General features: G+C 37.8%; 2 protein-coding genes across 3 annotated transcripts in view; one reads left to right on the top strand and one right to left on the bottom strand.

The window, feature by feature from the left end:
• The window catches only part of AIDA (axin interactor, dorsalization associated), a 53627-nt gene extending 45124 nt beyond the window's left edge, over positions 1-8503 (top strand). For both annotated transcript variants that reach the window (XM_025210636.1, XM_006029186.3), the window contains 3 exons: positions 2118-2240; positions 2911-3028; positions 5508-8503. In XM_025210636.1, coding sequence (XP_025066421.1) covers positions 2118-2240; positions 2911-3028; positions 5508-5604 — 338 coding nt within the window. In that variant the 3' untranslated portion in view covers positions 5605-8503. The remainder of the gene's footprint in view (positions 1-2117; positions 2241-2910; positions 3029-5507) is intronic.
• Positions 8504-9419: 916 nt separating this feature from the next.
• The window catches only part of MIA3 (MIA SH3 domain ER export factor 3), a 32127-nt gene continuing 29147 nt past the window's right edge, over positions 9420-12399 (bottom strand). Inside the window, exons 24-28 of the mRNA XM_006029189.3 lie at positions 12254-12322; positions 12038-12114; positions 11824-11895; positions 11003-11159; positions 9420-10576 (exon numbers count right to left, since the gene is read on the bottom strand). Coding sequence (XP_006029251.2) covers positions 10239-10576; positions 11003-11159; positions 11824-11895; positions 12038-12114; positions 12254-12322 — 713 coding nt within the window. The 3' untranslated portion in view covers positions 9420-10238. The remainder of the gene's footprint in view (positions 10577-11002; positions 11160-11823; positions 11896-12037; positions 12115-12253; positions 12323-12399) is intronic.

The raw sequence follows: 12399 nt of genomic DNA, 5'->3' as shown, positions 1-12399 counted from the left end.
ACCAATAATAAAAAAAAAAAAAAAAAAAAAAAAAAGAAAAGAAAAAAAAACCAAACTGCTAATATTATTCTAATGGGTACTGAAATTTGTTCTTAATTCAGGAGCAAGTATCCTGCAGACTTTTTCTGATCTTTTCTGCTTCACAGAGTGTTATATGGTACCCATTCCTATTTATATAGCTTTTTACAAACATGAAAACTAGTAACTGCTACATTTCAGAATTAAAAAATCGCTGGTAGGAGGTAGGGGACTATGCATATGTGGTAGGCAAGCTTTTTGTGGGAAATCTTGCTTTGACCTACACCTCTTTACTGGTGTACATGGTGATCTTTTCCTGAGCTCCCCTGAACAGAGAATACCAAGATGTTGCATTCAAGGTTATGGTGCAGATATGTGGTAAGTAGGAGCTGTCTGTCATGCACTTGGATGCCCTCCAGGGACACTAAATTACCTCTTTGCTAATTAAGGAGAGGGGACATGGGTTGTCTTTGTACTTGAATTTTTCCTCCCCTCCCCCCAAAGTTTCAGGGTAAGAATCTATTCTGAAAAGTAACCAGATTGCCCTTCGTTAATAAAAACAGTGCGTCTTGTGCCATTGCCTTACTGTGTCTTTTCTGAACTGGTTACGTTTATAATTTTTTTACGCTGGAAGTTATTGTGTATACATAATATACATACATAGAGACATAAATGGCCACCAGTCCCAGTATGGAGTCCAAGCATCCAACCAGTATCTTCTGGCTGGCTCATCAGTAGTAGTGGATCTATGATTTATTTATGAACTATGCTGCAGTAGTGCCCAGGTCTCCAGTCAGGGCCTCAGTATGCTGTACATACTAAAAATGGCAGCATCTGCTCCAGAGCATTGTCTTTCCACATGATGACATACAATAGTGGACTGGTTTTAAAACTGATAGAAAGGAAAAGAAGAAAGGGTGAGAGATCATGTATAATAGTGAGCCCATTCTAGGCACGGTATGCAGCAGTTTTGTCAGTTCTGGCTTGCACCTGAACAGCATGCTTGTTAACTTGTGCTGACTGACCGACTGAGCAGAATCCAGCTGGCTGTCTCATTGCTGCCTGGCTCTGAAGGATCTGTAGGAATGAAAAATAGTGAGCACTGCTTCCCGTCAGTACAACAAGCGGAACTGACTCTGATTACATATAAGTAGCGGTCGATGGAAAAGATGGTGGCGACTGACAGATGTTAATTTAAAGGACTTGGATCTGATTCCCAAGCCTAGCAATCACACCTCTTGCCATGCCGCGTGTATGGCAGGAGGTGCGATTTTGGGGATTGGGAATTGGATCTCAATCGTGCCGTGCTGGCTGGTGCAGGGAGCAAGCCGAAAGCTGTATGCCCAATGGTCAGTTAATCGTTGACTGGTTCTGGGGATCTACTGTGGCAGTTTGAGCCAGGCCCCAGCGCAGTCCTAGAGCCAGCCAATGATCTGCTGATCGTCAGCTGGCAGGGACTGCACCAGGACAGGTTCTGGCCTGCATGCCATCCCCCTACCACACATTCAATTTCGAAAATGTGATAAAAAAACACCCACAAAATTATTGCACGTATTTTTTTGAAATAATACTTTTGTAACATTTTTCTTGTTTTTATCGCACCGTTAATTGAATGAATATGTGGTTAGGTTGCTATTTTCAAGATGTGATTAACTGGTCAGTCATGTCTTAGCATCTGCCAGGGGCCTGTTTCTAAAAGTAGAACTTCTAAAGTCTGTGTGTCTTTGTTAGATAGAATTTTGGAGCACCTTTCAGGTACTGAGAAGTGTCCCCAAAAGGAAGTGGGAACCTTTATTGACAGTGTAAAGAGAATGTCCATTTAAAATAAAATGAGCACAAATGGTTCTGGATTTTGACCTTTTAGGGAGGTAAAGGAATAGTGACTATGTAATGTTCTAGGGGATATTGTTGGACCAGGAGATATCTGGTTACCACTTTGCAAATTTGAACAAAAGAACATCTTTAGACTGATCTCTGAAAGATATTAGATACAGGTTCCAAGGGGGGCGTGTGTGTGTGTGTGTGTGTGTGTGTAAATGAGGCTTTAAAAAGTTTTCAGTACTTGGAATCTAAGAGTGCTATCCTTTTCTTTCCTACAGATCTCAATGGGATAGATCTCACCCCTGTACAGGATACTCCTGTGGCTTCAAGGAAAGAGGACACATATGTTCATTTCAACGTGGACATTGAGATCCAGAAACATGTTGAGAAACTAACTAAAGGTGGGTAGTAATAGCTAACTGAGGCAGTGTCCACCAACCAGCCTCAGTGTTGTGGACAGAATGCAGTTCCCTCTTCTGCAGAGGGGCCAGGTCCCAGCTGTTCTGCTAGGGTAGGGCTTAACAGTCATACAAGGGTGTAAAATAGAGCTTGACATCATGTCTATGTGCTGGAAACCATCAGCTGACTCCTAGGAATAAGGAGGAATAAAAGCCAATAAAAGTGCACTGTTCTCCTCCACTTTGTATATAGATCCTCTTCGTCTTTCCATTCGTCTAGGTCAACAATGGTACCTAGCTGTGAGTAAGAGTTGGGGGGACAAGTGCATGTGAGTAATTCATGAAGAGCACACACCAACTGCTGAAACTTCCTTAGCCTGACGAAGGGTTTTTGAACTCGAAAGCTTGCTTAATAACTATTCTCCAACTATTTGGGTTGGTCTAATAAAAGATATCACATTCACCCAAGGAACCTTGTCTGCCTGTGAGTAATTCTAGCATTTTAAGAAACATTATTTTTTACCTACAGAATTGGGTGACTCGAAGTAATAGAAGTGATTTTCTTTGGTATATGCAGAGCATGTTTGGTGGTGGGCATATTTTCACGCTAAACAATCTATTGTAAGGCAAGAGCTGATTTTTTTTTTTTCTATGTTACTTTTTCTTACTATAGGTGCAGCTATTTTCTTTGAATTCAAACACTATAAGCCTAAGAAAAGGTTTACCAGCACCAAGTGCTTTGCTTTCATGGAGATGGATGAAATTAAACATGGAGCAATTGTTATAGAACTGTAAGTGACTTAGTATGCAGTTGGATCTATGCTGTAGCTGCCTGTGACACATGCTGTAGAGCAGTGGTTTTCAACCTTTTTTTTTTTTTTTTTTTTTTTTTTTTTTTTTTTTTTTTTTTTTTTTTTTTTTTTTTTTTTTTTTTTTTTTTTTTTTTTTTTTTTTTTTTTTTTTTTTTTTTTTTTTTTTTTTTTTTTTTTTTTTTTTTTTTTTTTTTTTTTTTTTTTTTTTTTTTTTTTTTTTTTTTTTTTTTTTTTTTTTTTTTTTTTTTTTTTTTTTTTTTTTTTTTTTTTTTTTTTTTTTTTTTTTTTTTTTTTTTTTTTTTTTTTTTTTTTTTTTTTTTTTTTTTTTTTTTTTTTTTTTTTTTTTTTTTTTTTTTTTTTTTTTTTTTTTTTTTTTTTTTTTTTTTTTTTTTTTTTTTTTTTTTTTTTTTTTTTTTTTTTTTTTTTTTTTTTTTTTTTTTTTTTTTTTTTTTTTTTTTTTTTTTTTTTTTTTTTTTTTTTTTTTTTTTTTTTTTTTTTTTTTTTTTTTTTTTTTTTTTTTTTTTTTTTTTTTTTTTTTTTTTTTTTTTTTTTTTTTTTTTTTTTTTTTTTTTTTTTTTTTTTTTTTTTTTTTTTTTTTTTTTTTTTTTTTTTTTTTTTTTTTTTTTTTTTTTTTTTTTTTTTTTTTTTTTTTTTTTTTTTTTTTTTTTTTTTTTTTTTTTTTTTTTTTTTTTTTTTTTTTTTTTTTTTTTTTTTTTTTTTTTTTTTTTTTTTTTTTTTTTTTTTTTTTTTTTTTTTTTTTTTTTTTTTTTTTTTTTTTTTTTTTTTTTTTTTTTTTTTTTTTTTTTTTTTTTTTTTTTTTTTTTTTTTTTTTTTTTTTTTTTTTTTTTACCAGGACCCATTAGTAAAGATTGATGGCCAGTCCTGACCCAGTAAATACTTTAAGTAGAAAACAGCCCCAGGCCCCAGCCCCCCCCCAGAGTGGAGTTAGGAGGTAGGTGGGTGGGTGTAGGGTATGGGGGGGCTAAGCAGCCCCTTGTAGGCTGGGACTCTGTTAGCTTACAAAGGAAAATTTAGTTTTCCATGTTTTTCTCTTTTAAAGGAGAATCCATTTTTCAAGTTTATTCATGACCTTTTCATATATTCTTGCAACCCATTTTTGGGTTGTGACCCACAGGTTGAGAAACGCTGCTATAGTGGAACTGGATTGCAGCACAGTATTATTGGCAGATGCCTCCAGTCCTTTCTCACAGCCTTATGGCTTGATATAGTTATTAATTGCCACATCTGGCATAAAATACAAGTTCCTCTTTGTCTCTTCCTGAATTTTTTGTCATTTTATTTTTATCTTCCTTAAAATACAGTTACCAACCCCAGTGTTTGGTTTAGAAGTAACTTGACAAACTGGAAAGAAGGTATCAGGTTACATAGGAGTTCTGCATTTTGAACTGTAGGTAAAGCCATTGGTTCTGATTCTATCAGCATATTAAAAACCTATTGACTGTAGCACAGAACTTCTTTGAAGGGAATCTCTAAGGCTTCAAATACAAGAATAAACACTAGACGTTTAAAACTGTTAGATAAGTTACCTACTGCAATACCTCAGAATATCAGCTTGTTACTTTTTTCTTCTAATTGGACGAGGGAAGCAAACTGGCTAGTTTGACTTCTTTTTAAGTCTAATTTGCTTTCAGGTGCTGGATTTGTCACTGTCTTACTACTGTAATGGATGGCATAAAAACACTGTGGGGCATGAGAATTTGCCATTTTCTTAGCAACAAGAAAAGGGGAAAAATGTTGCTTACCACCTGGAAGAGGAAGATTTAGTTGGCAGTTATCCGTTGCAAAAGGTCATTTTAGGACTGTAGCTGTCTTGCTCTTCCAGATTTAAAAATCTAGTTCCAGAAAAAAATTTCTGAGATGAAACAATTCCATTAAAAGGACAGTCTCGGAGGTAGGGAGGGAGAACTAAGAAGTTTCTCCAATGCTTTTATGATACTCCTATCGCATCTATGTCATGTGAGGAAGTGTTTTAAAATACAAAGTAATTATAGTGGGAAACCTCAGATAGATAAATATAATACAAGCATTTTGCAAGACCCTCTTCTAAACCTAAATGCTTGGTCCAAATTAGGAACTTTAATAGGTTCCAGATTTGTTTTAAATATGGAGAAAGGCAATGAAAGAATACTGGGCAAAGTAAGGTAACAGAATATCATGGAAAGGACTGCTGGGGGGTTTTTCCTCCTTCACACAGACTCTTAATTCATTCAATTTCAGCTAGCTCCGTCTTGTGCTGAAGTATTCCAATGAAAATGAAGGATCTACATTGAGCTGCTCCATAATAGCTGTTTTCATATCATTGTTGATTTGGGTCAGTACCGTTCTGGGTTCTTGACATACTGTGGCAGTGGGATTTGAGTATTATCAGAAGCACGCAAGGATGGTTTTATTCTCAGACATTAGTGCTAGTCTCCAACTTTTTTTCTTGTGGTTGCAGGTACAAAAAACCCACCGACTTTAAGAGGAAGAAACTGCAGTTGTTGACCAAGAAACCACTGTATCTTCACCTCCATCAAACATTGCACAAGGAATGACCCTTTTGTGAGACTTCTATGACCTAAACCACTTGCTACAAATCACAGTATCTCTGCATTTGTGTGTTTGTGTAGCACACTCATCCTTCAACAGGCAGGCCAGTGCCTGTACTCATGCCAGGAGGCCAACTGGGACCATCACATACTGCACAGCAATACCACAGAGTCAAATGTCAAGCCTACCCTTTGAGTACAAGTTTATTCCTGTACCTTCTGGATACAGGTCTTATCCCAAGAGTTCTAAAGAAGCTTTTGACTGATTTTGCTCTGCATAATTGAGCTGTTCATAAAAAAACAAAAAAAAACAAAACCAAAAAAAAAAAACACTGCAAACTTCAGTTTTATACCTTACCATTGTTATCTTTTCCCCCTCAAGTGCTACTAAAGATGGAAGGGTGTCCCTTTTGCCAAACTGATACAGCAATAAAGACACGGCAGGTTATGTAACCCGTTGACATTTTGCTGTGCTATTGCAGCACTCTCATCAGCATATGAGTTCTCTCTTTGGACTGATTGGGAAGGTAGGGGGAAGTGATGCTAGAAAGGGAGTTTTCAAAGATGAATGTTAGTGCTGTGCCTGAGAGGTTTAAAATAGGGAGGATCCTGGTCAAAGAGAGACTCAATCCAACATAAAAATGCTACCCTAGCAAACTTGTTTACAAGCCTTATTTTCTTATCTGGCTCTGGGGAGTGAATGATGAGCTGCAAAGGAGACAACCCAGTGATGACAACTGATTTCTCTCAATCCTGTTCCTGTAGTAATTTGATATGCATCATCTGGTTTAAGTGACTTTCAGGTAAAACTTCCATGTTAAGTGCTAGAATATAAATGCTGATTGCTCCCTTCAACAGCTAAATCTTTTTTTTTTTCTTCCCAATACTACTTTCCCACTTCCCCTAATAAAAGTGGTTGGTAAGGGGAGATAGTGGTTTGCTACACGGATTTCAGTGGTAACAGAGTTGGTCCCCTAATTGTCAACAAGCCCAAATTATTAATGGCAATCTGGCTAATTCAAGCTAGTGACTGAAGATGTACCCTACATCAGAAACTGCTGTTTTTCTGAAGCTGATTGTGGATCCTCGCATACCTCTGTTTGTATGCAAGTCTGGATATTTACCTTGACATTACCTTTTTTTATCCAAGTAGGTAGATAGGATTACCATTTATTTTCTATGTTATTGAGATTCATAATGTAATAAGCTGCAGGTCATTGGCTTATTATAACATGAATATCTGCATCTACCTTTTCCCTTAAAGGGAAAGGTATAGAACCCATTCAAACCTTTCATATATTCAATGAGTGGAATATTTAATGCAGTACTTTAAGGTCTGTGCTTCATGTGTATCTTAAGTAGCGCCTCCATACACTTTGCTATGTTAACAGAAGACCCAGCACCAGGACAATGCAGGGTCAAATGTTAGCTTTAATAATGTGGATGTAAGTATGCTAGTCATTCTTTTCCTTCTCTACTATGTAACTAGCTCTAGAATACTGTTTACAGTGAGTAAAATGAAAAAGATTTCACACTGCTCGTGGCCTACTCAGCTGTTTGCTGGAGCATTCTTTTTGGCCTATTGAAGGGAACTGAGACTCACCAGGTGGTTAAAAACAGGGTATGTCTGAAGTTGGAAGCTGAAGTTTCATCTTGTCTTCTTCCCTTTCTGCTGTTCTGGCATAATTGTGAAAGAATTAACCTCACCGATCAATTATTTTGCAGTTTTCCCAATGCCAAGCATACTTTACTGGAATTTCACTAATGGTTGAAGAGCTTAAGAACAGTTTTCTTTTCCTGTTAACAGTTCTTAAGGGAACCCAGTTTTAACCTTTTAGAACAGAGTATTGAGCTGTAAACACAAACACTAAACTGGTGATTAATTTAGTTTTGTTATAATACATGTAAATAAATGGACAGTGGTGTTCTTCCACTGCGTATCTAGTAGCATTGGAAGGCTAAATGCTCACTAAAATCACAGTATCTTTTGGCTACAGGAATACAACTTTTCTTTCCATAATACAAAAATATGTATAGCCCCAATCAAGCAAAGTAATTGGTTAACCTCTAAGAATATGAATAAACCCAGTTAAGTCAATGGCTGTATTCATGTGGATCAATGTTCTGCTGTGTCCCATAGCCTAGTAAAGGTTCACTGTAAAATGGGAGCTTCTTTCTGTGGTGTACGTTTATGCATCAGAGTACTAGCACGGGTTCATAACTAGTAAATGTTCTGGTATTTGCTATGACCATTAATCACAAGGGAGATGAACAAGTATATCTACTGCCTTCAAAAGGGGCAGGGGACCTGCTGTTTGGGCTTGTAAATCAGCTGGTACAACATAACTGTTACTACTGCAGACTCCTGTAGATATACCAGCCACCTCATTTATTGTAAAGTAGGATTAAAGTTGCAATGGTTTTGCTACATTTGATAAGGGGGACCAGTTGTTGCATCTGTCTCCTTCTAAACTGTACTCACCCCTCCTAAGAATTTACTTCTAAAGCATTTAATCTTTTCTTAAATGGGAGAATCTGTTGAAGATACTAGCATTGTTCCAGAGGGAAAAATAGTAACTTTTAAACTTGAAGGAGGTCACTCTCCAGTGCAGGTGTTTATGCAAGTTAATTAATTTTACTGGCAAAAAAGCCAGTCTATTTTAAAAAAAAAAAAAAAAGCATTTGAACTACCTTTCTAGTTAAACTACACTAATAAATCTTTTTCTCAGCTTGGAGAAATACTCATACACTTCCTTGTGTATTTAACTTGATATTCCATGTACTGTGTTTGTTTTAATAGGATTATAGCTTTGTATTAACTAATTCACACTGGGTGTCTCTATTGCATAGACGTCACTTGTGTTTGCAATTTTTTATTCTTCATGAGCTGACTTTCATTGAAAAACTCCCCTTCCCCCAAACAGACTGTTGCTTGTCACGAAACAAACACAGGTTTGTTTATATTACGTCCAACAGTTCTGCTTTTCATCTTAAAGTCTTCATACACAGCAACATAAAGATTGTATGCAATACCTGAAACTGAAGTCAAATGGCTATTTGCATTTTGGCAGGAAAGCTGTAGTATAATATTTAGTTTGTCCTTTTCCATTATGTTTGACATCCTGCTTGTTGTTCTCCAGTTCTGGTTCCTTTCTGACCATCAAAACAAAGGACTAAAACTTGCTACTCAGTGCAGCCAGTACTAGTTACTGACCATGTTGAAGTACACACTTTAAATAAGAAAATAAAGTAACATTGCTCATCACCCTTACATTGTCAAGTGAAATCCCAATTTTTTTTTAAGTACATAAAACTGAACTGAAGCAGTCTAGTCTGTTGCTTTTTTTTCATCAAGTGTTGGTCTACAAAAACCTGGAATGAAGTAAAGCTTACTGATGATAGGGACAGTGGCAAATATTCCAAATTTGAAGTTCTGCTTTCTTTTTCAGTTGTCTTGTTTTAAACAAAATGAAACTATGCTGCACAACTAGCTACTTAGCTAAATGACTACACCCACTTCTTTGGGTATCCTCCTGGGCACAGGTGATGGCCAGCAGCCTTGGGGTTAGAGGCAGAAGTTAAGGGGCACCACCCTTTATAAACAGCTCGTTAACTAAGTTCCAATTTCCAGTCTCCTTGTATTTTTGCATCTCACAGAAGCTTCAAAAGCTACAGTTCTCTTGCAAGCACATTAGCTTTTTAAGTGCTGTCAACTACCACTAACATTATAATGCAGTTGTGACATGCATCAGTGGCAAACCAGCTTTTTTTTGTTACAATGGCAGATATTAGCTGATGATGAGAAGGGACGTGCTCTGAAAATGGAAGGCAATATGCAAGCAAATATAGAGGTTCTCTTGACAGTAATTGACCTGGATCTAGATTCTTACTGTAAAACAAGTTATGCAATTCATATTTAGCCTTGCTTACAAAATAGGCTTATCTCTTGAACAAGAGGAGCTTAAGGTATTTGAGATGCAAGCCACCTGGATAAAGTTACACTTATGCTCCAGTTAATGAATCAGTGTCTCCACGAGCAGCAATTAACTTGGGGCTAGAACAAAATCTTCAAAGGGTAGCAAAAACCATTCTGCTGTCTTTATTAGAATCTTCTGAGTACAGTGTAATTTGTGCACCTGATCAAAGATCAGCCACCTGAAAAATATGTACACTCTGTGTGTAAGCCAATGGGCTACAGTAACTGCAGGTTAATAATGTGATGGAGAAGGCAGATAGGGTAGCATTTTACTTAAAAAATTATTTCCACAGGAAACGTTCCAATTACATATTTCATGAAATTAAGTCATCACCAACTGGTTACATAGGTTACATTTAATTAAAACCAGCCACACAGGTACTTTTGTATTGCACATTTAGAGCTGCAGGTGGCCCACAGCTGTAAGAAGCAGGTTCAAGTCCATCACAAAATGATTCTTGCAGGCCAAGTTTAAAAGTGATCATAAATGCATATTAAATGTTGGTAGCAACAGGGGAAATCCATCCTGCAAGTATTGTACTATGCTGAAACCAAGTCTAAAGACCAAATTAAAAAGGTAGTTCTCCTTTGAAGCTATTGAGAAGTCTCACTGGAGGAAAGGTGCTAGAGTCTATTCCAATGAGCTGCTTGCCAGAGATGCAAGTTAAGGTTTCTGTTCTGGGGGTTGTGTGTAGTCCCTTGAGCCTGCTGGTGATGGTGGACGCAGAGAGCCTGGTGGGTAGTCTCTAGGTCCAGCTGGAGGCAGGTCTCTGTTTGGAGGAGGAGGGGGATAGTCCCTTGGACCATGTGGGTGTGGGGGTAACCGTGGTCCAGGAGGATAATCTCTTGGGCCAAGAGGGCCCAATGGTCTGAAAGGAGGGGGTCCACGTATATATCCTCTTGGATCTGGAGGTGGCAGAGGACCAGGAGGCAGTTCTCTCATTCCTGGTGGGCCAGGTATGTAGTCCCTTGAAGCTGGAGGTGGTGGGAGAGGACCACGAACTAGAAGGAAAGGAAAAATCTGAATAGTTGAACCACCACTTACAATCTATTAAGGTACTGATTATCCCTCATCGCACTTGTTGGGGGTGAGGGCAGCAGCATTTCATGCACATACATACTCTTCCCGATTTCAGCCTGACATCTTCAGAAAAGGTGTGGAATTATGCATAAGAGACAACACACCCATATGCATTGCAGGCTATAACTTCCATCCTGATGAGTTTTTGCCAACTAGTTTCCTTTTACATTTTCAACTGCCACATCACTCTTGGGCAGTAAGGTAATTGAGGTGGAAGCAGAACCCTTAAAGATGCATTTAAAGAAAGGTTTCTCACTGCTGGAGGAGGATGTGAAGGAGGTACTACTGACAGGAAAAGGGCAGGGCCAGAGAAAGTCAAATTCCAGCACAAGGCAGTATATGCATACCTAAGGGCAGAGGAAGGGGTCGAGGCCCATAGTGTCCACGCAGAGAAGGTGGTGGTCCAAATCTAACTGGTGGTGGAGGTCCAGTCCCCGGAGAATTCATTATGGGTGAATTCCCAATTCCAGAGAAAGTGGGGGGACCCTTCGGCCCTGGATTAGCCTGTGCAAAATTGGTTTGAATCTTGAATGCATAAAATTGTAACAAAACAGTAAAATCTCTGCCCCAAAACGCCCAGAGTTAGAAGCAAACAGCAAAGAACAAGTTGCCAGGACTCCTAGTTCCCCTGTGCAATATATAGCCTTAAAAAGTGGATGCACACTGGTTAGTCCACTCAGGACTGCACACATGTTAACATGCCTTTGAGATAATAGTCTCTACCCTAAGACACAATCCAATCAACTCCCAGTGCTTTTTATTCCTTTAAAATGACCCTGAAATTATATGGCAGTGTTCCTATAGCACTTAAATAAACAACAAATCCCCACTCCCTTAAAGAGAGGCCTAGATCCTTATATACTATATTAGGAATGTATACAAGGTCCTAGACACCACAGATATAAGATTTCATAAGATTATTCACCCTTAATGTAAGTGTCTGCATGCAGTCCTTAAGGCTGCAACATTGGTAAAACATCTGCTATGTAATCAAGACAGTGGTTCTGTGTCTTTAAGTGCATGTTAAAATAAACCTTTACACAGAGGTACAACCCATGGTTAGTTTTGCAGAGCATACAGAAGTTTAGAACACCATGCCCTTTATTCCGTTCTCCAGTCAAAGCAGGGAGTAAAAACCAGCACCGCATCCAGCCTCTTAAGTACTCACTGCATCTGTTTCAGGAGATGAGGATGGAGCAGGAGATACATAAGGGACTTCAGACTCTTTGGGACAGTTTTGCTTTTTTGGTGACAAATAATGACAGTGAGCAGGATACAGACAAAACAGAACATGATAACAGTTAAGAAATAGCAAGTATGGCATGTTACATAAATACTATCCAAACTATTCTCTCAGCTGAACAGAGGAGTTCTCATCTTACCACTCCATCCAATGCTGCGGAGGGCGAGGAGGTTCTGGGCCCACTGTTCATCAAGGCTGCTACCGCAGGGCCAAGATCTGGAAAATCAGTCCAAGTTACATGTTACTGTACTGCTACATTTGGAAGAGGAGCATGGTCTATCAAATTCACTGTTGGGTAACCAGTGACATGGTTGACAGACTGGACTGCTAGGTGGTTGCAGCCTGTGTAACTTACCTGGAGCAGACATTCTTCCAGATAACTCCGGTGGCCTCCTTGGTGCTGGAGGACCATCCACCATGGAGCCTTAAAGGGAAACATGCATGAGGCACATGCTTTTTTGTTCAATTTACTATAAAACAAACATCCACATCTATTTATCA

This window comes from Alligator sinensis, unplaced genomic scaffold, assembly GCF_000455745.1.
Source record: "Alligator sinensis unplaced genomic scaffold, ASM45574v1 scaffold266_1, whole genome shotgun sequence".
NCBI lineage: Eukaryota > Metazoa > Chordata > Crocodylia > Alligatoridae > Alligator > Alligator sinensis.
Note: the sequence above shows the minus strand (reverse complement) of the source record. Positions and strands in the feature narration are given on the sequence as shown.